Genomic DNA, 26,600 nt, shown 5'->3' with positions numbered 1-26,600 from the left:
GCTTGTCTGCTAACACTGGTCTATTTCCCGACTCTCTTTATGTTCCTTCCTAACTAAATATTTCTTTCATTTTTTGTTTGTATATGTTTATGAAGGAGCAATAACTTTTTGAAAGGCATTAAGTAGAATATATTTAACTTTTTCCCATTTCTGCTCTTTTAATAGGAATCAAGTACTGGAAATGTTTGATCATGCTTATGGTAACTATATGGTAAGTAGAAAACTTATCTTTATATACCATTTATGTGTGCCGATTATTATGTGAGCACAGTCATCTGGGAATTTTACAACTTGAATTAATAAATTTAATTTCCTTTAAAAATTCATTTTTAAAGGAAGTTTTAAAAAATAGTGTGAACATAGGGTAACAGGGTGTTCCTGATAGTGGTTCTTAGCGAATCAATATATTGAATAGGTAAGAATAAATTTAATTAGATTATGAAACTGTATTTAAATAGTTTCTTTTGATGCTATCAATGGTGTGTATTAAATAGTTTGTATAGTTAGATATGGTAAATATAAACATGAGTAAGATGTTATCTTTGCCTTAAGGGAGATGCTTCTCTTAACTAAACAAAAAAGTATTTACAAAATTACTTTATTCACTTTATGAAGAAAACCATTGCTTTAAGAGCATCAGACCGTCACCTACGTTCTGTTCAAATGATATCCTCACAGTGGGCCTTGATTTGAATATATTTTGCTTTCTAGATATGCTGGTCCATATTATTTTAAAATGCCTTAGTGCTCACTTGAGATAAAATAACAAGTTTAGTTTTGCAAAGCAAAACATGTTCTGGAGACCTATTGCACAATAGTGAATATACTTAATGTTGCTAAACTTAACACTTAAAAATGGTAAAGCTTATGTTCCATGATTTCTACCACAATTGAAAATTTAATTTTAATTAAATAATAAAGAGCCAGGAGATGGGGAAGGGCATTTGTAGCTGCCCCCCACCCCAGTGACCTCTTGCCCCCTGCCAGTAAAATGATCTTAAAATGCAAAAAAAAAAAGAATCATAATGGTTTTTAAAAGATAACTAGCCAGCAAATTTTAGATGTCGAAAGATAACTTTACAAGTAAATTTGTGTAGTTTTGATAAGGTTAATCAGATTATTCTGAGAATTACTTCTTATGAAGTATCTTCTATGATTAAGGCCTGTAAATGAGGTTGGGGAAAGTTTGGCAAAGAACTAAGTTTAATTGATTCTGCTGTGTTTTTCAACTGATTCTGAATCCATTTTTCTGTTACCCAAATATCTTCATTTGTTTACGTTATCTTTATGAACATGTAAGTACATATGCTTTTATACATTAAAAAAATTTTTTAAGCTTGTCTTACATTTGATAATTCATATTCCCTATATTGTACAGCCTTTAAAAGTACGTACTGAGTTCTTAAATGTTTTTAAGATATAATGGTGATGAAGTTATGTGTGTTTTTAACCATGTTGAAAACATAGTTTTGAATTCATTTCTCAAGACTCGGCCATTCCCTTAACATTTCTTTCAAAATCATTTATCCCTGGTTAATTCAGTTTGGGCAAAGCATAACTTTTATTACAGTCATCTGCCTGCAAGATCTAAAGGAGAGGGACTTCATTTCCAAAGACCAGAAACTCTTGGAATTAACACCCCCCGCCCTCCATTTTTCCAGTGGCGTCACACCCATCTGCAGTCCACTGCAATATTATTTTAAAACGTTCAACTCTTTTACGACATGAGTGACTCTGGCAGTGTACTTGTGCTGGGCTCAAACTGTCTGAGGTTTGTAACCCAAGGTTTAGTCTAGAATTCACACTTCCCCTTTTCAGGTTCTCAGCTAACGTGAAACAGTTCTAGAATGTTAAACAGAGACCAGGTACCCTGGACTTGTTATATGAAGTCAGTTGCAATTTTTTTCTAGTTCCTATACTCAGAAACACTATTAGCTTGTTACAGAGTAAAAGTATATATAGATTTTAGAGTTAGATGGGTTTGAGTTCAAATCCTATGTCAGTTATTTAGCTTGGGCCTTAAACAGATCATTTAACCCCCTTGAGCAGTGTCTTCCTGTGAAAAATGGGGATGAGTACAAAGGATTATTGTAGAGTATAAGATTTTTGAGATCACAGGGCCATTTTCTTTACTTTTTAATAAATTCATCTTCTATATGTCCTATATTTAACTAGCATCATGTAAAAATGAAGTGAAAATGTTAGTCGCTTAGTTGTGTCTGACTCTTTGCGACCCTATGGACTGTAGCGCGCCAGCCTCCTCTGTCTGTGGAATTCTCCAGGCAGAAATACTTGAGTGGGTAGCCATTCTCTTCTCTAAGGATTTTCCCAACCCAGGCATCAAACTCAGGTCTGTTGCATTGCAGGCAGAGCTACCAGGGAAGCCCAGCTAGCATCATACCTGGTACATAAATGGTTTTTTTGTTCTTGAAAGCACTGACTTGAATTCTTATGAAGGTATAATCAAATGATGTTTTTTTTGCATTTGATTATTGTGTTATATCTTTACCTTTTAAAATCAGAAATTGTGTAATAAATTTTATCAAAAGTATACGTTAATGGTAAATTTGGGGTTGTACAAATCTGTTTGCTGTAGTCAGTTGCCTTCTGTGCTAAGTGAAGTTGCTCAGTCATGTCTGACTCTTAGCGACCCCATGGACTGTAGCTTACCAGGCTCCTCCATCCATGGAATTTTCCAAGCAAGAGTACTGGAGTGGGTTGCCATTTCCTTCTCCAGGGGATCTTCCCAACTCAGAGATTGAACTCAGATCTCCCTCATTGCAGGCAGACGCTTTACCATCTGAGCCACCAGGGAAGCCCTTTCTGTGCTAAAATGGCTTTTAATAAATGTTGAAAACTTTTCATTTTTTACTAGATTTTAAAAATATTACTCTCCAGTCTAGTACACAATTACAGCAATTCTTTTAACTTTCTTGGTTCCGGGAAAACAATGTTATTTTCCAAAGACAAGCAGAATAATATTGAAAGCAAAAACTCTGGAAATGGAGGAGGACACCCTGCGGTAGCTCTGCCACCTACCAGCTGGGTTACAAGGGAAAGTTACCTCATCTCCCTGAACCTATTTCTTCATCTCTTTAAAATGGTTTGCCTGCCTCACGATGTTTTAAAGATCAAGCAAGTTAACATCATTAAAGTACTTGGAATTTGTGTCCAGCAGATAGGAAGCACTGTGTGTTTACTGCTGCCAGCTACTGCTGCTATCATCACGGCTACTAGCCGAGTCATTGTCTACCTGAGACTGAAATGGCCCTCCTAAAATTTATCTAGGCTTTAACTCAGAACTCCTTCCCTAGATGGTACACAGAACTTTCTTCAGACACACTCATTATGTCCTGTTTGAGGCATGCCGTCTTTGAACTTTGTTTTTCTTTATGATTCCCCAGGTTCTAGTAGTGCTATTTTTCAATAACAATGCCCTGCCAGCCTTAGGTAGATTACTAAATCTTTGCCATCTCTTGGTGTTACATCCAAGAATTTTCTGATTTTATCAATTGGTAGCTCAGCTGGTAAAGAATCTTCTGCAATGCAGAAGACCCTGGTTCAATTTCCTGACTCGGGACGATCCCTTGGAGCAGGGATAGGCTACCTACTCCAGTATTCTTGGACTTCCCTGGTGACTCAGATGGTAAAGAATCCACAATGCAGGACACCTGGGTTTGATCCCTGGGTTGAGAAGATCCTGTGAAGGAGGGCATGGCAGCCCATTCCAGTATTCTTGCCTTGAGAATCCTATGGACAGAGAGGAGCCTGGCGGGCTACAGTCCATAAGGTCAAAAAGAGACACGACCCGAGAGGCTTAGAACATGTGCATTCTGTCAACTAAGAATATTATTTGGGGCTGCCTGGAGAAGGAAGTGGCAACCCACTCCAGTTTTCTTGCCTGGAGAATTCCATGGACAGAGAAGCCTGGTGGGCTGCAGTCCATGTGGTCACAGAGTAGGACACAACTGAGCGACTAAGCGCACAATAGCACAAATACTAACAACTGTAACTAAAGAGCCTCTTGATGAAGGTGAAAGAGGAGAGTGAAAAAGCTGGCTTAAAGCTCAACATTCAGAAAACTGAGATCATGGCATCCGGTCCCATCACTTCATGGGAAATAGATGGGGAAACAGTGGAAACAGTGTCAGATTTTATTTTTCTGGACTCCAAAACCCCTGCAGATGGTGATTGCAGCCATGAAATTAAAAGACGCTTACTCCTTGGAAGGAAAGTTATGACCAACCTAGATAGGATATTAAAAAGCAGAGACATTACTTTGCCAGCAAAGGTCTGTCTAGTCAAGGTTATGGTTTTTCCAGTGGTCATGCATGGATGTGAGAGTTGGACTGTGAAGAAAGCGGAGCACCGAAGAATTGATGCTTTTGAACTGTGGTGTTGGAGAAGACTCTTGAGAGTCCCTTGGACTGCAAGGAGATCCAACCAGTCCATCCTGAAGGAGATCAGTCCTGGGTGTTCATTGGAAGGACTGATGCTGAAGCTGAAACTCCAATACTTTGGCCACCTCATGCGAAGAGTTGACTCGTTGGAAAAGACCCTGATGCTGGGAGGGATTGGGGGCAGGAGGAGAAGGGGACAACAGAGGATGAGATGGCTGGATGGCATCACCGACTTGATGGACATGAGTTTGAGTAAACTCCGGGAGTTGGTGATGGACAGGGAGGCCTGGCGTGCTGCAATTCATGGAGTCGCAAAGAGTCGGACACAACTGAGCAACTGAACTGAACTGATAACGAATGTACTTGACATCTCTAGTCTCAATCAGACTGGTTTATCCACAGTGAATTGCACAGATGACTTTCTTTTTTCCCCAAATAAAATGAAATTAGATGTGTTATTTGGCAGTTTTTGCATGACCTTATTTAACCTTAGACTACAGCCACTTTAGGGCTTCTGTTAGCTTGTTTTTAGTACTTGTGCTGAGGCCAGTCTGCAGACTAAATTAGATGACAAAATACATGTATTTATTTAGGCCACCAAATACAGAATTGTTTTGGATCTGAGCTCCCTGATCTGATGATCTCTGTCTTCTAATGTTTTTCCTGTTGACTATAGACAACTCCGTTATCAATTATTGTAAGCAGAAACTAGACCTAAACATTATAAATAAATCCTGAAAGAGTTGGTAAGCACAGTAGCACAGTTTCCTTTAGCTAGAAGCGTCATACCTATTCACTTTTAAGCCTGCTTTCGTGAGTGCACAGGCTTCCCTGATGACTCAGACGGTAAAGCATCTGCCTGCAATGCGGGAGACCCAGGTTCGGTCCCTAGGTTAGGAAGATCTTCTGGAGAAGGAAATGGCAGCCCACTCCAGTACTCTCGCCTGGAAAATCCCATGGATGGAGGAGCCTGGTAGGCTACAGTCCATGGGATCGCAGAGAGTCAGACATGACTAAGTGACTTCACTTCACTTCATCTTTGTGAGTGCACAGTTCAAAGAAAAATCTGTATTTATCCTTTAAACAAAAGGAACTGTTTTAAAATGTAACTTTTGTGTGGATTTCCAGATTTGTGTAAGTTTTCTTAACAATTATTTTTTTCTGATTTTTAAAAAACATTTTTTGTTGTGGTAAAAATATACATAAAATTTTACCATTTAAACCCTTTGTAAGTGTATGGCATTAATTATGTTCACATTGTTGTGCAAATGTCACCATCCATCTTCAGAACTTTTTCATATTTTCATTTGAAACTGTACCTAATGTTTCTTTTTGATAGTTTCTTAATCAAAAAGTAATTCTATAAATAAATAAGTTTAAAAGTGGTATTAAGGATCAGGAGTAGGGAAGATACAAACACATGTGTATGTGCAATTTTTGTGTGTAAACAGTTGTAGGACTACCTTTTATTAATCATTGTTCCTTGACCTCTACTTTTAGAACATTCTAAAAAAACTGCCAAAGTGACTTAGATTCTATAGTGTCTTCTCGTAGGTTTTTTTGTTTGTTTTGTTTCTTAAATCATACTGTGATACTCTGTGTAGGATTTGACTCAATAGAACCACATCTTCCTATATATTTAGGTAGAATTTACAGAGAAAAGAATTTCCGATTTCAAATGCATGGTTCTGTGTTGTACAGTTGTACACAGTTGTTTAATTACCACCACGTTTATGACACAGAACATTTCCATTTCCCCCTTGAAGCTTTCTCATGCTCCTTGCAATCAGTTCCTTTTCTCCACCTCTGACCTCTAGCAACCATTGTGATCTGGTCTTTGCCACTAGTTTTCCCTTTTCTAGAACTCCATATTAGTGGCATCTTAGAATATGTATGTAGTATTTTGGTTCACATTCTTTCCCGTAGTGTGTTGCTTTTGAGATTTGTCCATGTTATTGGAGATATTATAGTTCCTCCTTATTGCTCAGTAGTATTTGTTGATTTGGTAAAACACCATTCACCAGTTGATAAATATTTCCAATGTTTCTAGTCTTTGGATCTTATTAAAAGACTGCTGTGAATTTGAGAATGCAGATTTTTATGTGGACATTCATTTTCATACTTAGGAATGGGATTGCTGGATCATATGGGAAGGGTAAATTTAACTTTTTATAAGAAACTGCCAGACTTTTCTAAAGTGGCTGTAACATATTGCATTCCTCATGAGCAATTTAAGAGTTTTAGTTACTCCACATCTTCTCCAACACTTGATATTTTCAGTCTTTTTAATTTTAGCTATTTTAGTGGGTGTGTAGTGGTATTTTGTTGTGATTTTAGTTTTATTTTTCCTGATGACTAATGATGTTGAAAATCTTTCCATGTGCTTAGTATATCTTTTTTTGGTGAAACATCTGTTCAAATCTCTTGCTATTTTAAAATCAGGTCATTTGTCCTGTTATAACTGAGTCATAAGAGATATATTATATTCTGGATATTAGTCCTTTATCATATGTATGTTTTACAGATATTTTCTTCCTGTCTGTACTTTGCCTTTTAATTTTCTTAATGTCTTTTGAAGTATAAATGTTTTAACTTGTGACCAAGTCCAATTTATTCTTTATCTTTTATGACTTATGTCTTTTATACCCTATCTAAAAAGATATTTGCCTAGCCCAGAGTCACAAAAATTTTCCTGTTTTCTTCTAGGTGTTTTAATGATTTTAGCTTTTTCAGTGAGATCTATTATTACTCATTCTGAGTTAATGTTTGTATATATGGTATGAGGTAAAGCTTTGTTTATATTTTTTTCTTTGTGGATATCCAATTATTCTAGCATGGTTTGTTGAAAGGAGTATCCTTGTCCCATGGAATTACTATAGCACCTTTGTAAAATCAGTTAACTGTATATGATTGGGTCCATTTCTAGACTCTGTATCTTTTTTCCCACTGATCTAAATATCTATTAGTCCATCCGTATCAGTCTTGAATTAAGTGATATTAAGTCCTGAAGTCAGGCAGTATAAGTCTTTCAGCTGTTCTTTTTCAAAATTGTTTTGAATATTTTAGATATTTTGCATTTCCATGTGAATTTCAGAATCATGTTGTCAATTTCTAAAAAAAAAAAATAGCCTATGGAGATACTGTTTGGGATTATGTTGAAATCAATACATCAGTTTGGAGAGTTTGACTTCTTAATAGTATCAAGTCTTTTAATCCATCAAGATTGTGTCTCTGTACATTTATTTAGTTCTTAACGTTAGCAGTGTTTTGTACTTTGCAGTGTACAAGTCTTGCACATTTCTTGTTAAATTTATTCATAAGTATTTCATATTTTTAATGCTCTTGCAAATTACAGTCTTTCAAATTTTAATTCCCAGTTGTCCATTGATGTCATACAGAAATACAGCTTTTTCTGATAACTTGAGATCCTTGCTAAATTCACATATGATTTCTAGTAGCTTTTTTGGTAAATTCCATAAGGTTTCCTACATGGTCGGTCATGTGATCTGCAAAAAAAGATTTTTCCTTCTTCCTCCAAACTATGTACCTTTTATTTTTTCTGAGAGCAGTAGCTAGGACTTCTTGTATGATGTTGAAAAGAAGTGTGAGAACCTTGTCTCACTCCTAATCTTGTGACAAAAGCAGTTAGCCTTTCCCTGTTAAGTATGATATTAGCTGTGGGTTTTTAATAGATGCTTTGTATTCAGTTCCTTTCTATTTTTAGCTTGCTGAGAATTTTCATCATCACAGGGTATTTATTAAATTTTGTCAAATACTTTTTCTGCATTATTGATAATAATCTTGCTAAAAATATCTGTTGGTAGCAGGACTTTATTTTATTACAACATTATTATTTATTATCATTTATTCCATGTAATATTATTTAATAAGTTCATTTTATCATTGATCACACCAAATTGATTAACATATTGAAGAATTTGGAAACTTCTGTTCTTGAGTACAGACTTCTAAAGCTTGCCAGCATTCTGCTCTGTGCTTAATTTAAAATCTTATCAGATAGTTGCAGTTTTGTTACTTTTTTCTCCTCAGTGCTGAGAAACATTTCATAAAATATAGTATTCAAAGGACTATATGTTAAGGGTAGAAGTATTAATAATTTAATAGTTTAGATAAATGGAATCCTAAACACCCTGAAACATGGCTTAATATAAGTAGTGAACAAAAGGGAAAAGGAATATTTGATTTGAGGTGAAAAGAGAACTGAAAAATTATGTAAGTTCAGTCAGTAACTAGCATGTGCTATCTGTATATAATAGTTTATTAGATATTATTTAATTTTTGTTTTAGGAAGGAATATCTTACCTGCTTCAAGAAGGGAGGTGAGGTGTTTAACAATAAGGATCTGTAATAAAACATTTAAAATGTATATAATTTTATGGGGCATTAAATAGATTTGGTGTCTTCAGTAGCTCACTATTACAAGTAAACAGTACTTCTGTCTTATTGTTGGTTTTAGTAGAATAAAGTCTCTTCCCTTTGGCTAGTTTTTGGACTTGGCTTTACGGAAAGGTCAGTTTTGGATGCTGCTTTGATTTGAGGGTTTTTTTTAAATTATGTATTTATTTATGGCTGTGCGGGGTCTTTGTTGCTGCGCAGGCTGTCTCTGGTTGCAGTGAGGGGCTGCTCTTCATTTCAGCCTGCGGGCTTCTCATTCTGGTGGCTTCTCTTGCTGCAGAGCACGGGCTCCAGGGCAGGAGCTCCGTAGTTGCAGCACATGGGCTTAGTAGTTGTGGCGCACGGCCTTAGTTGTCCTGAGGCATGTGGAATCTCCCCGGACCAGGGATCGAACCCATGTCCCCTGCATTGGCAGGCAGATTCTCAACCACTCGACCAGCAGAGAAGTCCTGATTTGAGTGTGTTAAAATTTTGTGTTTATTCTTTCACTGCGCTGGGTCTTTGTTGCTGCTCGGGCGTCTCTCTAGTTGCGAAGGGCAGGGGCTCCACTCTAGTCGTGGTGCTCGGGCCTCTCTGCAGCGGCTGCTCTTGTGGAGCACAGGCTCTTAGGGCTCGCAGGCTTCAGTAGTTGCGATTTCCGGGCTCTAGCTCGATAGTGGTGGCCTACAGGCTGAATTGCTCTGGGGGATGTGGGATCTTTCCCAGATCAGGGATGGAACACATGCCCCCTGCGTTGACAGGTGGATTCTTCACCACTGAGCCACAAAGGAAGTCCCTGATTGGGATGTTTTGAAGCTGTTGTATCAAAATGCTAGTAAATTTAGAATTTGATGTGGAGAGTCTACAGTGTTTTGTTTTATGTTTTTGCTCTTGCTTTTAGCTAAGCACATGTTCTATCAATACTTAATTGATATAGGACTTTTATTGCCTGAGTTTTATTTTTAGTGATAATTTTTAAAGTTTTTTTTTTTTCCTGGGTGTTTTTGAAAGTATGAAAATTCTTATCCTTTGTTCTGGCAATACATTGAAGAGAAAGAATTACTGTAACCTCAGTTAGCCAGAATGTTTGACGTATAAGGCCATGTATGCTGTTTATTTGCCATGTATGCATTGCTGTGAAATTAGGCAAATCAACTGTACTTTGCTTTATGATTCCCTGGTGGCTCAGGTGGTAAAGAATCTGCCTGCAATTGGGGAGACCTGGGTTTGATCCCTGGGTTGGGAAGATCCCCTGGTGGAGGGCATAGCAGCCCACTCCAGTGTTCTTGCCTGGAGAATCCTGTGGACAGAGGAGCCCGGCAGGGTGGCAAAGAGCCGGACATGCCTGGGTGACTGAGCGCGCACGCGCGCTACTCTGAAATTATGCAAACCAACTGTAGTTTGCGTTGTGGTTAACCGAAAGAAAAGGTTGTGGTTTTGTTTCTGTCCTTAATGTTGAAACAGGGGGACTTAAAGTAGTTTTGCACCTGGTTCAAAGCTCTCTTATTTGATTATTCTGGTTTTCAGTTGCTAATAATATTTTTCTTACCTGGATAAGCTTAGGGTTTGAGTTTCATATTTAATTTCAGATAAAGGTGATTGTGTAGGTGTTTTGCAAACCCTAAAAATGTATTATTAAGCTTTCTAAGCAGCCATTTACGAAGAGCTCTTTACAATCAAATTAACATTTGAATGATCTCTTATATAGTATCTTTCAAAATACATAAGCAAGTTTTAAAAAAATGTTACTTGAGTTACTTCTAAGTGTTTTTTATACATGTTAAATATAAAACTATAAAGCATTAAAAATATTATGCATTCTGGTAAATCATGGTTCTGTTGAAATTAACTGAAAAAGTAGAGAAACTTGACATCTCAAAGCCACATGCAAAAGTAATTAGGAATTTTACTAAAATATGTATATAATATTAAAATTATAAAGTATTTAATTTAGAATTTGGTAGCTGCATGTGGATTCTAATTATATCAAAGCATTTGTTACCTGGAATCCTTTCCTCAGGAAATGAATCATTGTAGAACACTGAAGTTTTTAAAATAACCTGAAGGATTGCAGGCTGCAAGTCTTTTTGTATTTAGTCTAATTTTTTTGTTTTGGTCTTTCCTTTTGTGTGACCATCTGTGTAGTGTTCCTGACCTCTTTTTTTTCTTTTTTTTTTTTTTTTGCTGCAAACATGGTAATGAGTTTGGAATCTAGATAATTGAGTTAAGTGAGAGGCAGGAGGATAGAGTTGGACATTGGGAGTCAGGAATATTTTTGCTGAATTTTTAGAATGAAGAATCATACGGGCATACAGGTATACGAGGAACAAGTCATATTCAAGGTACAAAGGATCAGAGTAGTCTTAGAAACTTTGCCATGGTGATATTTCATGAATGCAAGAAGAGTGGAATAGTATTTTCAAACTTCTAAAGGAGAGAAAATATGTTTCAGGCATTTTATAATCATTCAGATTGTTCTTCAAGTGTAAGGCAAGAGCCAGCTTAACCCAGAAATAACAGTACTGATGACGCTGTTTTAAAGTAAACAAAAATAACTTACCTGAGGACAAAGTCCAGGCACTCAAGAGATAAAACTCAGGAATGGAGACGCCAGAGAAAAGTGGTGTGCGTTGACTCCAGTTAAGTAGAATTCTAACACTAGCAACTGGGAAAATTATGATTCCAGACCAGACTATAAATGTTCTGAACCTTTAAAAAAAATCTTTGTCAAAGCATTTAAAACTTTCTGATAGTTACAAATGTAGAGAGAAATTTTTGAAATAGCTAAAACTAATATTTAGTGTACCGTTATTCAAAATATTAGATATTTTGGAATTGAAGTATTATTTCTTTGTAAAAACCTCACTAAGGGAAGTTAGAATAGGACTAGCCTTCCTTGCCTTCTTGTTGTATGACTTAAGATACAGCATAAATCTGTGCTATACCTGGTGTGGTAGATACAGAAATTTAAAGTTTGGACCCACTTCAAAAATTTTATCCTTTTCCCTCTGTGTCATGAAATTTCTGCAGGCATTATTATGTCACAACCACTTTTTTCATCTACGTGGATAATTTGGTCTTTACTGAATTCCTCTGACAGCATATCTAGATAATGCTTCAGTGACAGCAGTGTCAACATTCCATGGTCAGCTATTTCTTCTGTTATATCTTTTATGTTCAATGTGAATTTCACTTTCAGTGTTTCCACTTTTCATTTCTTTGTGAGCTTTCATCCTTTGGTTAATTTCCTCTTTTGATTATTTTTATAAACTGTCAAACTGTCATGTAGGATTATCACTAAGTGACAAGGAGACATGTAACTTCATGCTTGCTGTCTGAACTAAAAAATACACAGTGATCAATCACTAGTTCTACTTTGAAAGAAGTGATGTGATTGATCACTGATCACAGGAAGCATCTGGTATTTACGTAGTGATTTGTGGATGGAAGAACTGGGCACTTCAGTTTGCATTCTGTGCAGTTATTTAAAAATACAATGGTACTTGGAATTTGAACCATGTTGCTGAAAGTTTAAATTGTGAATCTCAATTTGTGTGTGTATAGTGAAAACATGCAAAGTGAAAACTGTTTATAATAATATAATTGATAAAAATCCCAAGTTGAATTAGGGAAGAGGGTGAGTATATTAATCCTGCTATCCTTGTCAGGTAGTCAGTAAGTATTATCTAATATTGAAATATGTAAAACAGTGATTCTAGCTTCTAAATGTTTCTTATAGTCACATTTTATTAATTTTGGGGGACTCTTTTAGAGATAGTCCCCTGGTTAAAGAGAATATAAAGTTTAGCAGGCTTTTCTTGTTTCTCTCCTTTTCTAAGATGTACAGCCAAGTAATTGGAGATGTTCTAGTCCAATTTCATTAACGCAACTATTCACCTTAAAGAACCTACTTCATTGGCTATGGCCATGCATGGAGGGCCAACAACATCTCCCGACACTTTGGGTGTTAACATTTTCCCCTTTAAAGCCTGTCTTTATTCCTAATGCCCATGTTGTGGTCAATGCAGCTTCATCTTCTCACTCCACTATTCAGTTTTCGTACTGGAAAATTTCTTATTTTCAAGCTTAGCTATGTATTAAAAATAATTTTAAAAAATTATAAAACATTTCACTGTGTAGTAGACAAGAGGGAGGATTCTTGTGTGCTTCATTATCATTTAGACTAGACATACACTGTCATGGTTGTTTATCCGAAAAACAATCTACTCAAGCTATAAATATGCCAAGCTATAAAATGCCTATTAGTTGAGTCATTGTGTTGTACACCCGAAACTAACATAATTTGTACATCAACCTATTTCAATAAAAAGTACCTATTAATATTAAGAAATATATGAGACCTGTGGTGGAAACTGAATTCATAAAAGAAGATTTGAGCTAGTATATTGATAAAGTAGTCCTAGATGAGAAGATTCAGTTGGTCAAAAAATATCAATTCTCCCCAATTTAGACTCTTTCAATTAAAATTTCAATGGAATTTTAAGGAAATTTTAAAGTTATCCAGAAGAGTAAACTTGAAAAACTTATTAAGAAAATTTAGAACAAAATAATTGGGGGGAGTGAATTGCTTAACCAAGTAGCAAGGCATGTTGCAAAGACTGACTAACACAATGGTTTTGAAGCAGGAAGTAGGTTTGTAAAACAAATAGGTCTGTAGGGCAGTAGGAGTAGGAACTAGGTCTGTAGAACAAAGTAGAGGCTATACAAACGTGTGTTCATGTAGACACTTTAAAAGCTATATTTCAAGCAGTTAGGGAAAGGATGAATTGTTTAAAAAGTGGTATTTAGGAAATTGGCTACTTGGGGGAAAAAATACAAGTACATTCCCACTTCACATCAAAAGCAAAATTAGATTCCAGATGGAGTAAATATCTAGACGTATAAAAAATAAAATTATAAGACTGCTGTTTTCAGAGACCCAAGATAGCCTTGTTAACCATGCCCCAAATTTAGAAACCATGAAGACACTAATAGATTTAACTACGTATTTAAAGATTAAAGTAAAAGGTACTGTAAACAAAGTTGAAAGCCAAAGGAAAGATAGGAGAAAAAATGTTTACATAACACTGTATAAGGAGTCAGACAATCAATGGAAAATAAACAAAGGGTATAAATAGACATTTCTAAAAAGAAATAGCAGTGGCTAGTGCAAAATGGGAAAGAATGGGAAATGCAAGAATGAGAAAGACTAGAGATCTCTTCAAGAAAATTAGAGATACCAAAGGAATATTTCATGCAAAGGTGGGTTCGATAAAGGACAGAAACGGTATGAACCTAACAGAAGCAGAAGATATTAAGAAGAGGTGGCAAGAATACACAGAAGAACTGTACAAAAAAGATCTTCACAACCCAGATAATCACAGTGGTGTGATCACTCACCTAGAGCCAGACATCCTGGAATGTGAAGTCAAGTGGGCCTTAGGAAGCATCACTACAAACAAAGCTAGTGGAGGTGATGGAATTCCAGTGGAACTATTTCAAATCCTATAAGATGATGCTGTGAATGTGCGGCACTCAATATGCCAGCAAATTTGGAAAACTCAGCAGTGGCCACAGGACTGGAAAAGGTCCGTTTTCATTCCAATCCCAAAGAAAGGCAATGCCAAAGAATGCTCGAACTACTGCACAATTGCACTCATCTCACGTGCTAGTAAAGTAATGCTCAAAATTCTCCAGGCCAGGCTTCAACAATACGAGAACTGTGAACTTCCAGATGTTCAAGCTGGTTTTAGAAAAGGCAGAAGAACCAGAGATCAAATTGCCAACATCTGCTGGATCATCGAAAAAGCAAGAGAGTTCCAGAAAAACATCTATTTCTGCTTTATTTACTATGCCAAAGCCTTTGACTGTGTGGATCACAATAAACTGTGAAAAATTCTGAAAGAGATGGGAATACCAGACCACCTGACCTGCCTCTTGAGAAACCTGTATGCAGGTCAGGAAGCAACAGTTAGAACTGGACATGGAACAATAGACTGGTTCCAAATAGGAAAAGGAGTACGTCAAGGCTGTATATTGTCACCCTACTTATACGCACATCGTGGGAAATGCTGGGCTGGATGAAGCACAGGCTGGAATCAAGATTGCTGGGAAAAATATTAATAACCTCAGATATGCCGATGATACCACTCTTATGGCAGAAAGTGAAGAGGAACTAAAGAGCCTCTTGATGAAGGTGAAAGAGGACAGTGACAAAGTTGGCTTAAAACTCAACATTCATAAAACTAAGATCATGGCATCTGGTCCCATCACTTCATGGGAAATAGATGGGGAAACAGTGTCAGACTTTATTTTTGGGGGCTCCAGAATCACTGCAGATGGTGATTGCAGCCATGAATTTAAAAGACGCTTACTCCTTGGAAGGAAAGTTATGACCAACCTAGACAGCATATTAAAAAGCAGAGACATTACTTTGCCGTCTCATCAAGGCTATGGTTTTTCCAGTGGTCTTGTATGGATATGAGAGTTGGACTGTGAAGAAAGCTGAGCGCTGAAGAATTGATGCTTTTGAACTGTGGTGTTGGAGAAGACTCTTGAGAGTCCCTTGGACTGCAAGGAGATCCAACCAGTCCATCCTAAAGGAGATCAGTCCTGGGTGTTCATTGGAAGGACTGATGCTGAAGCTGAAATTCCCGATACTTTGGCCACCTATGCGAAGAGTTGACTCGTTGGAAAAGACCCTGATGCTGGGAGGGATTGGGGGCAGGAGGAGAAGGGGATGACAGAGGATGAGATGACTGTATGGCATCACCACCTCGATGGGCTTGAGTTTGAATAATCTCCGGGAGTTTGTGATACACAGGGAGGCCTGGCGTGCTGAGATTCATGGGGTCGCAAAGAGTCGGACACAACTGAGTGACTGAACTGAATGCAAAAAGATATATATCCTCATTTGTAATGAAACTTGAGATACCATTTTTTATCCAGGACATTGACAAAATGTGAACTGTTGACCATTGCCTGAGGTGTTGTTAAGATTGTATATCTTTGTCCTCCGTTTGATGTAGTAGCTAGCATATATGACGGGGCTTCCCTGGTACCTCAGCTGATAAAGAATCTGCCTGCAATGCAGGAGACCCCGGCACGATTTCCTGGGTTGGGAAGATCCCCCGGAAGAGGGAGAGGCTACCCACTCTGGTGTTCTTGGGCTTCCCTGGTGGCTCAGACGGTAAAGAATCTGCCTGCAGTGCGGGAGCCCTGGGTTCAGTCCCCGGGTTGGGAAGAGCCCCTGAGGAGGGCGTGGCAACGCACTCCAGTATTCTTGCCTGGAGAATCCCCATGGACAGAAGAGCCTGGTGGGCTACAGTCCATGGGGTCGAAAAGAGTTGGATATGACTGATTAGTTGGATAAGCACAGCATAGAAAAAATGAAATATCCTTATCTTCGACCCACTGGGTCTGGTTTTAGAGATTTAATCCATAGAATACAAGCATATGTACAAGAGATATGGACATATAGCTGTTTATTGAAGCATTGTTTATACAGCAAAAAAATTGAGTTCAACCTGCATGTCCATCAGTACCCATACTTTGGAATACCGTAAGGAGCAGGTCCTATGAAGTGTGTGGGCTCTGGGATCAGGTTGCCATGTTTGCATTTTGGATCCATCATTTACTGGTTGCATGACATAGGCTTACTTAATTTCTCCGGCCGTCAGTTTTCTCATCTATAAAACAGAAATAATGGAATTTGTTTAATATGATAAATTAAATAAACTAAAATATATAGAACAGTGCTTAGAACGTAAGTACTCAATAATATTAGTTAATATTAAACTATCACTATGCAGTTATTAAAAAGAATAAAATACATCTGTAGAATTGCAGCATGAAAAACCCCAGAGTGATTTAAGTGAACACATTTTAGGACAGTGTGTGCATATGGCATGAGTACCTATTTGTAAATGAAATGTTTAAATGATGTATGTGCATGTATTTCTATATGTGTGGATAGGTCTGGAATGATAAATGCCAGTTCTAACAGCGGTTATCTCTGGGAAGTGAAATTGGGTGGAGGGGAAACGGATCAAAGGAAATATTATCTTGTATTTTACAAGTACATATTTGTAGCTAAAAAGTTTTCTTTTAAGGTTTCATGGACTGTAAGAATAGTAAAACTTTTGATTAATTTTTGTTTAAAAAACTGAAAAGTTATGTTCTCTAAAAGATGTGCACTTTCCTCTTACTTTCCTTAGTGACTCACTAAGACTTTCCTTGCAGGAACATGCTTACCCAGCGGATGAACTCATGCCTTTGACCTGCAGAGGTCGGGTTAGAGGCCAGGAGCCAAGTCGGGGTGATGTTGATGATGCCTTGGGAAAGTGAGTATTAACAAAGGGTATAACATGGCATCTCAAAGTTCTCAAGTCTTAAGGCATCTTAGAGGCAGTGTGTAATTGTGTATCTGGGAATTGGTTAAATTTCAAAGAGTGCTTTAAAGTATTACATTAAATTCCTTTATTCCTTTCTGTTATCTTTTGTACAATATTAATCAGTTTACCTCTTAGATCAGTGAAAAGTTGAGTCGTTAAGATGAATGTGACTTTTAGAATGTATATAGTCGTTGACACTTAAAAGGTGTTGATGCGTTGATATTTTTTATTTGCTTTTAAAAGAGCTAATGAATATTTCTGTTCACTTTGAAAGATTTGTAGTTATGCCTAATGTAAATGTGGTGTTAAGGCTTTTCAGGTCCTTTTAGTGTTTTATAGGTTACGTGGTACTGTAGATGCATGAAAGTACTAGTTAATGGAATAATGGAAACTTCCAGTCAGTCAGTAGGATGCAGATAATGTCTTATATGTTCGTGGATACAAACATTCAGAATTCTAATGTTTTGTATCTCACTATTCTTGTTTCATAGATTTTCCCTGACACTGATTGATTCTTTGGACACTCTTGTGGTAGGTTTGATTCTTCTTAAATTATTTTATAAATTTCATAATATGTGTGCTTAAGTACTATGAATATAATTGTAGTACAGTAAGTCTGAAATAGAAGCTTTTAGAATTTAAGATAATTTGATTCTTTGCTTCAAAATAAATCTTTCATACTGTTGAGTTGATAATGTCATGTGAATGTCAAGTGAAATTATGTAGAATCATGGAGATACTTAAAATTTATAGGTATGTTAGCTTACATGATGGCCCCTTAATCAGAAAAGTTGTTTTCCTTTTGGACAAGTAGGTTGAAGCTATTGGAAGAAAGTAATTCTAAAAAATGCTCTTGATATTCTTGTTCCAGAAAGACATGCTGCAATGATACTGAAATTGTTAAATTAAAATGTTTATATATTAGGTCCATTAAAAATTTACTTCTTTCTCAAAAGTGATTTTTAATACCAAGTGATCACTACTTGCACTCCTTTTAAACCTGATGGGAGGCAAAGTTATTTAAATTAATTCTTGTTGGGTGTGGTTCGTGATGGCAGAGGGGAATGGCTCAGTTCCAACTGTCATGATTTCTGAATGTAGTATCTTTCTAGTTTTTTACTCTCAGATCATTTACGGTTTAAAAATAGGCATGTTTCAGAATTTTCCTTAAGGCATAATTCTCAAAGTTGAGTTAATGTCTAAAGTATTGATTAATGTTTTAAAAAACACAACAAAAAATCTTTGTGGTGGCAGAAACTTTTCAGAGCCTGGCTTTTCTTCCCAATACTGTTTCTACATTTTTATTTCACTGGGTGATTCTTTTCTCTTTTTCTTTTCTTTTTTAATCAGAGACTCTCAACTATATCAGCACCTTAGGAATATTACTTACGAAGTTTAAAAAAATATCCTTCTCTCCCAAGTTACTCTGATTTAATTTTCCTGAAGTGGGACCCGGCATTATTATGTATTTCTCTAAAGCTTCTCTTTGTTTATAAAATTTAGCCATAGTTGAGATATTTTTTGTTGAGAAGTTCATGATTGTTCAGACCTTTTTAGCTGTATCAGAGTTTTGAAAGTTGTGATTTCATTTTTCAGAAATAAAAGGAATGTGTCAACCATATTATGACTGTAAGAGAGACTATTGTGTACCTTATTTTTGGTTTAGCAGTCCTATGTGTTCTGCTGTGATAGGAGAAGAGAAAAAGATAAATAGGTATCCCAGGAGACACAGATTGCCGCCCGGGAAGAAGCTAGGTGGTGGTGTTTGTTTATAAGTATAGCGGGGTGATACACCTCATGTCTGTCTGGGTACAGGGGAGTGAGGGAGGGGCAGTAGCTGCGTATTAGGAAAGACCATAGGTGCATGTACATTTGTTTCTCATTCTGTCATCTTGGCTTTATCCTTATATAGTGGAAGCTCTCCATCATCTCTCTCTAAGCTCTTAGGGATTTTTATGAACCTCGACCTCAGATATTCTATGTGTTTTTAAATTTTTTTATCAGAAATGAAGGAGAAAATGTATTTCTAGGCTGCATAACTTCCCTATATTTAGAAATCTACTGGTCTCTAATTGAGCAGCCATTATTATGAATAGGTTCTGTTCCGCTTTGAAATTAAACCACTTTGGCACTGGTTCTCAAAGTATGATTCCAGCACCACCAGCGTCAGCATCACGGGGCAACTTGTTAGAGATGCAGATTGTAGCGCCTCATCCCAGGCCTGTTGAATCAGAAAGTCTGGGAATAATGCCCAGGAGTGTTTTGTTTTTTTTTAACAAGCTTCCAGATGATTCTAATATATGCTAAACTTTGAGAACCACGTGTAATGATGCAGTGCTTTTTAGACTTGTTTGCTTCATATCACCTGGGGATCTCGCTAAAATAAAATGCAGATTGTGATGGGAGTAGACTGAAGGCAGGCCCAAAGAGGTGTTTTTCTAGCAAACTGCCACTTGGTGGTGCTGTTGGTCAGCAGACCACACTTAAGAGTACTGGTGTAACCTGAGTTCTTGCTCCTTGTGGCAGGGAGTACCAGGAAGTGATCATATAATATTAATATGTGATGTTGACCAAATTATTTAGCTTCTCTGGATCCCTGTTTTCACTTCAGAAGGGCCTAGATTGGATATCTAAGGTACCTATTAATATCTATTTAAACAGAAGAATTAAAAGAACTTAGTTTGAAAGTTTTTCCTACATTTAGAAGGAATGTTGTACATTTTATCAATACAAGTATTTGATATTTCTAATTTACTCTGTGGTCATTTTTTGATTTGTGGTTTCTTTATTTGAAAATATTAGAGGACATATCACTTGGGACAGGATGCAACCTTATTGTTTTTATTTTGGTCTTACCATAATATGTTAAGTAGAACTTCTGTTGACAGAGTTTGATCTTTCAATTTAAACTCTTGTTCATAATTCTAGACGTCTAGTTTCTATTGATTGTAATGAAATCAAACACTAAAACTTTAAATTTACACTAAAGTCAACGTTACCATGAAATCTACAGCGAGAAAGATACTGAACAAATTAAAGGGGGGAAAGGAAGAGACCTGAATTTGTTCTTTGTTATCAATTAGGAGCTTAAGAAACCCGTCAACTAATGGAGCTGTTAGAATGAATTTTTAGCTAATTATGGACAAAACTCTTCTCATTTTTATTCTTCTTTGAAACAGATAGCATAGGTACTATTCTTGGGAGCAATTCTCAGGAGATAGACTTTGAAAGAATAATTATATTAAAAAGATGTGTGTGTGTGTGTGCGGAGTGAGTAGAACAGTTGTGTCTCCCAGAAGTGATACAGGTCTTTGTACATTCGCATTTGTGTCTTCAGAATTTACATGGACTTTGAGACTGAGAAAGAAAAGCACTCAATTTAAAATCAGGTTTTATATTATACTATACTCAAGGCTTACCCTAAATTTTACTTAAATTTTAGTCAGACTCTTATGTTTTATGCCTAAATTAGAATTTTTAAAATTTTTATTCCCTTTTGGCTGTGCTAGGTCTTCATTGCTGTGCATGAGCTTTCTCTACTTTAGTTGCGGCGAGTCAGGGCTACTCTTTGTTACGGGGCACAGACTTCTCATTGCCGTGCCTTCTCTTATTGCAGAGTGCAGACTTTTAAGCGCTTGGGCTTCAGTAGTTAGGGGGAAAACAGCTCATTAGTTGCGGCTCCTGGACACTAGAGCACTGGCTTAGTAGTTGGGGGTGCATCGATTTAGTTGTTCCTTGCCATGTGGGATCTTCCCAGACCAAGGAGCAACCCTACATTCGCAAGCAGATTCTTAACCTCTGGACCACCAGGGAAGTCCCCAAATTAGAATTTTTAGTGAAGTATCAGATCAGATGAGAAAGCACTATAAAATATTATCAAACAAAAGGATTAACAGTCAGGTAAAGGAAGACTTACTTTTAATGGACCTGAGATCTAAATAACATCTACTTGTGCAACCTTAATTTAGACTGAAAAATCGACACAACCTGTGTAATGACAGTGGTCCTCCTCTTCTGGAGCTCATTGCAGGCATCCAGAGTTCTTAGCTTTGTCAGGATTATAGACCCTCATGGTAATAATGGTCATAATAGATAGTAATGGTGTCAAGCACTTACTAAGTCAGGTGCTTCAGGTGCTCTACTAAAAGTAGTTTGCATGCATTATCTCACTTAGGAAAACAAACCTCTGAGGATAGGTATCGCCTCTTTTTGTAGATGAAAGAACAGGCTCAGAGATGAGACTAAGGAACCAGAATTCAAATCAGAGCTTGTTCTTTAGCCCAACATTGCACTGCCTCCTCAGTTAGGGGCCATGATGTCCGTGGGGTGAAGATGGCAAGCGTTGTATGGTTTAGGATCAATTGATCATTCCCTGGAGGATGTGCTTTCTTTGGAGACTAAGCAAGTTTTAAAATGATACTTGACGAATAGGGTGGGTTTTGTTTTGTTTGACTTGGGAACCAAATCCCAGTAGAGTTCACCTCTTGGAGCTGTAGGTCATGGGTTATACACACCAGCTAACAGTTCTGATGATGATTGTTTTTAAAGTCCTAATGATTTTTCAGTATGCCTAAAAAAAAGTATATAAAGATTCCTTGGAATATAAATAGGCATTTAATCTTTTTCAGTTTTAGATAGTATCACATTTTTATAATATGCTTAAGGGAAACATTTTTTTCTGTGTTATTTTTTGTAATCTTAAGGTATTAACTTGCTATTAGTAGCTCATTCTGAGGATAGTTTTCTGTGTCTTGGTTGAAAATAACTTTACTTTCAATAATTTTCTTCTCCTAGGTATTAAATAAAACTAAAGAATTTGAAGATGCAGTGAGAAAAGTTCTAAGAGATGTTAACTTAGATAATGATGTAGTTGTATCAGTCTTTGAAACAAACATCAGAGTTCTTGGGTAAGTATGTGAGATACTAAACTCTAACAGAAGAATAAGGGTATGCTCTTTATTTCTTGGTGGTAGTAAAGCAAGAAATTTCCTATGTTTAAAAAATAAAAGGTGGGATACTGTAAAACAGAGACTGTGGAACCACCCTGCTACATGTGAGGCACAGTCAGCAACAAACTTTGGAAATAGTTGTAGACTCAAATCAAAGGTGCAGACTCAGATCAAAGGTTATCTTGTATGTTGTTAAAAAAGGACTGACAACAGGTCAAGTATTTGCGTATTAGCTACATCCCAGTTTTTTTGCCAGCTTATCTATTTTACTAACCTTAGCACTTCTTCAAGCCAAACTGAATTTATAGGATTACCTTTAAACTAACAGTTTGAAATATTCTTGGAACACAGGAAGTACAGGATTTATTAATTCACATTTCAACATTATTACCTTTTTATATTTAATGGTTATTTTTGTGTTACTGTAACTCATTTCCTTTTGTCACACAGGCAAAGTGAGTCTGTTAATCAGTTAAATTAAAAAAATAGTTTTTTCGCTTTTCACAGAGTTTATTAATCTATTATATTTAATAAAGAGTGGGGAAGTTTTGTTAATGTTATACTAGAAGTCAAGAGATTTCATGGTGCTATAATTAAATTTAAAATTTGTTAAAATCAAATGTTTTAACTTATTAAGATAAATGATTTCTAGGTTGTTTTTTATTTTAAGAAAATGTAAGGTATTTAAGAATGCCAAACCCTTTTGTTGTTGTTTAGTTGCTCAGACATGTCTGACTCTTTTGCGACCCCATGGACTGTAGCCCACCAGGCTCCTCTCTCCATGGGATTTTCCAGGCAAGAATAGTGGAGTGGGTTGCCATTCTCTTCTCCAGGGGCCAAACCTTTTACAACAGTTACAACATTTTATTCTTTTTTTTTTCATACTGGCCTTGGGTTAATAATGGTTTTTATAATGGTTTGCCACAAACTGAGTAGCCAGAGTTAGGTAGGAAATTATGTTCTTCTGTGCTTGTTCCTTATGTACTCTAAAGTGTTGGTAGCAAGATACCCACATCTGTTTAGGTGATGATGTGTAGGTATGTGTACAATGTGACTAATGTTTCATCTCTCTGGTTGTAGGGGTCTTTTGGGTGGACACTCACTGGCAATCATGCTGAAAGAAAAAGGCGAGTACATGCAGTGGTACAATGATGAACTTCTCCAAATGGCAAAGCAATTGGGTTACAAACTTTTACCAGCTTTCAATACTACCAGTGGCCTTCCTTATCCAAGAGTAAGTAATTCTGAAAAATGTGGCAGCCTTTGTATACTTTGCTGTTTTGAAAGAATCAATTTCTGTGATCCAGCCATCATTCCTTACCTGCTTAAGGCTGGAAAAAAATTGCTTCAAGCTCTATAACAAATTTATATGACCATTTTGGTTAATTTGCATTTGAATGGTGTGATAATTTAGATTTGTTAAAACTTTTTGTGTCATTGCATAAGGTTATGCTGCAGAAGGAAGAAACAAATGCCAGACTAGAACTTGGGCCCAGAATTATTTGTGCAGACGATGTGGTGGAAGCAGTAGAGTAGGTGTTCACTCTCCAGAGGAGAGGTTGAGGGAATACAGGACAGAGGGGAATGAGGGAGAAGTACAGCAGTGAAAAGGAGATTGTTCCGAGACTTAGGAGGAGAACCGCAACGTGGTGAATGGTATTAAAAATACTAAAAAAAGAGTTTCAGAAGGAGACGTTCCAGCAAACATTAGGATGATTAGGGATAAACAGAGCCTTGAAGGATGTAATGTGGCAGAATAAAGGGGAGGAAGGATTCAACGTAGGTGAAAGTATAGGGACATTCATTGTAAGATTTCCTCTGTGTTAGTGGTTAAGAAGAGTTGGCAGCACAAGCACAGTCAGTTGAGGGAGTTTTTATTGTTATTATTATTTATTTGGCTGCGTTGGGTCTTTCATTGCTGTCCACGGGCTCTTCGGCGTGGCAGGTCGGCTTCTCTCTCGTTGTGGCAGGTGGACTCAGTAGGTACAGCTTGCAGGCTTAGTTGCCCCGCAGCATGGGTTCCTCAACCACGGATTGAACCCTTGTTCCCTGCATTGCAATTGCAAGGTCGATTCTTAACCACTGGACCACCAGGGAAGTCCTAGGAGTTATCCCCGCCTCCCCACCTGCCCAAGAAAATTTTATATTTAAGGCAGAGGGAAAGGAGCTATTGAAGATGGGAAGAACTCTCTACTGATATATTTCATTATTAATAACAGTATTACTCTTTCCTTTTTACCTCGGCCAGATACCTCAACCTGTTAAATGCTTTATTTGTTTGTTTTCTTTATTGTTGAAACTAATATAATTGTATTCATAAGCTATTACAAATGTATATTTTACTCTTTTCTCTCTAGTTTTTGCTTCAGAGACTTAAAAATTAATCTTACTAAAGCATGGTTTTTATCCAATTGCCCTCAGAAATTTACTGACTCTGCCTTTTGCAGTGAATGTCCTTTAACTTCCAGGTTTCTTTCTGGTTTGGCAATCAACTTCCGTTCTGAGGTTCTTTCATACCCATACCCCAATGAAATGCATGTTCTGTTTCAGATAAAATAATCTGTTTGTGTTTTTCAAAACACCTAGGGAGTTTTTGGTTTTGTTTTTCATTTCCAAACCTTTAGGCTTGCCATAATAACTTCTCTACCAATGTAAATAAGACTTATTTCCTCCATCAAGAAATCTCTGACTGGAGATCCAGCGCAATATTACATGCTTTTCAAACTGGAGGTCGCAGCCCATTCATTTACCCTTTGATTTAGTGGATCATGAAAACATCTTTTTTGTTGTTATTGTTTAAGAAACAGACTAGAATTAAATTCTTATTTAAATTTCTATCTCTTCTATGATATTTTTAAATAGCTTGTCTGTGAATATCCTTCTACACATCTTTTTTACTTATTTCTTCCTTAGGATAAATTACTAGAAGGAAAAAAAAGCCATAAAATTTTGGAATGCTTTTTAAGGCTTTGTGTGCTTATTGACCAGTTGCTCTTCAGAAAGGTTCTACTTTATACTTCTATGTTATGTAAAAGTGCATGGGTCATACTGCTGCCCACACTGTGTATTATCTCTCTTCAGCCAATTTGGGCTTCCCTGGTAGCTCAGCTGGTAAAGAATCCTCCTGCAATGCAGGAGATCCCAGTTCGATTCCTGGGTCAGGAAGATCCGCTGGAGAAAGGATAGGCTACCCACTCCAGTATTCTTAGGCTTCCCTTGTGGCTCAGCTGGTAAAGAATCCACCTGCAATGTGGGAGACGGGGTTCAATCCCTGGGTTGGGAAAATCCCCTGGAGGAGGGAATGGCATGGCAACCCACTCCAGTATTCTTGACTGAAGAATTTCATGGACTGTATAGTCCATGGTGTTGGAAAGAGTTGGATGTGACTTTCACTTTTAGCCAATTTAATGAGGAAAAAATGGAAACATGTTCTAATTTGAAATTTTTTTTGCTTGTGTGGTTTAAAATGTGAAATCTCTTTGCTTATTAGTGTGGCTTAAACTTTCTTGTTAATCTTTTTGTTTCCTTAGCATATTAAAATTGAAATCAAAATTATTTTAAACCATCTAAATGTTTAGTTAATTGAATTTACTTTTAGTAAATATTTTTAGTTTTTATTATAAATGGAGGTGCTGAATTTTGAAGAATCTAGCAGTTCTTCACTTTTGTCATAACATGAGAACCAGATAAGAAATTGAAACAGAAGCTTCTAAGGTCATTATCGTAAAACAAAGTCATATTACTTACTTATCCTCAGAAGTATCAATATAATTTTTAAAATTATTTTTTTAGAAGAGGACTACAGGTAAAAAATAACTACCTTCCCATCCTTCTTAAATATACTTAGTAAATGCTGCTTTTGCTCATGAAAATTGGTACAATCAACCTCCCTTGGATATGAGTACATAATTGATAATATTTGCAATAAAGTTTTTAACACAGAAGTATTTGCTGGACAGAAATGCTATTGAACAGTTAATGGTTATTTTTTTTATGCCCACATAAAACCCTAGAGCTCATTTCTGGTCAACTTGGTTCAAGTTTATATTGTGGTGTTATTTGGCTCATTGAAACATTTTTCTTTGTGTTATTTGTTAGTCTGTCAGCAGGTAACATACTCTATATTTCAGAATTTTAAAACCTGTGAATAAAATTTTAATCTTCTTTTAAATATATACTGTAATTAATTTTTTCTCTATGAAAAACTAATACAGTACTGCTTTTTCACAGATTCTTAGTTAAACCTCAATTTGTTTTAGGACTGGTATAGTTTCCTATTTTGGTACTGACTAGTTCAAACTGTCCAGAGGACACGATTGTTACAGCAGGTATTTGTTTTGTATAATTATTATATTGATACTGAATTTTGATATCCTTGAAGAAGAAGCTAAATGAAAACTTACTCATCCCATGAATAGTATGTGCTTAGAATGTACTTTCCTAGATGCTAATCAGAAAGTCAC

General features: G+C 36.6%; 1 protein-coding gene and 1 long non-coding RNA gene across 3 annotated transcripts in view; both read left to right on the top strand.

Moving 5' to 3' along the window:
* LOC136168571 (uncharacterized) overlaps nucleotides 1-26,600 on the top strand; it is a 332,652-nt gene that overhangs the window by 268,096 nt on the left and 37,956 nt on the right. The window lies entirely within an intron of this gene.
* The window catches only part of EDEM3 (ER degradation enhancing alpha-mannosidase like protein 3), a 72,922-nt gene that overhangs the window by 8,366 nt on the left and 37,956 nt on the right, over nucleotides 1-26,600 (top strand). For both annotated transcript variants that reach the window (XM_065936196.1, XM_065936195.1), the window contains exons 2-6: nucleotides 166-211; nucleotides 17,037-17,137; nucleotides 17,680-17,719; nucleotides 21,983-22,095; nucleotides 23,218-23,371. In XM_065936196.1, the coding sequence (XP_065792268.1) occupies nucleotides 166-211; nucleotides 17,037-17,137; nucleotides 17,680-17,719; nucleotides 21,983-22,095; nucleotides 23,218-23,371 (454 nt within the window). The remainder of the gene's footprint in view (nucleotides 1-165; nucleotides 212-17,036; nucleotides 17,138-17,679; nucleotides 17,720-21,982; nucleotides 22,096-23,217; nucleotides 23,372-26,600) is intronic.

The sequence above is a fragment of the Muntiacus reevesi genome, chromosome 5, assembly GCF_963930625.1.
Source record: "Muntiacus reevesi chromosome 5, mMunRee1.1, whole genome shotgun sequence".
Taxonomy (NCBI): Eukaryota; Metazoa; Chordata; class Mammalia; order Artiodactyla; family Cervidae; genus Muntiacus; species Muntiacus reevesi.
Note: the sequence above shows the minus strand (reverse complement) of the source record. Positions and strands in the feature narration are given on the sequence as shown.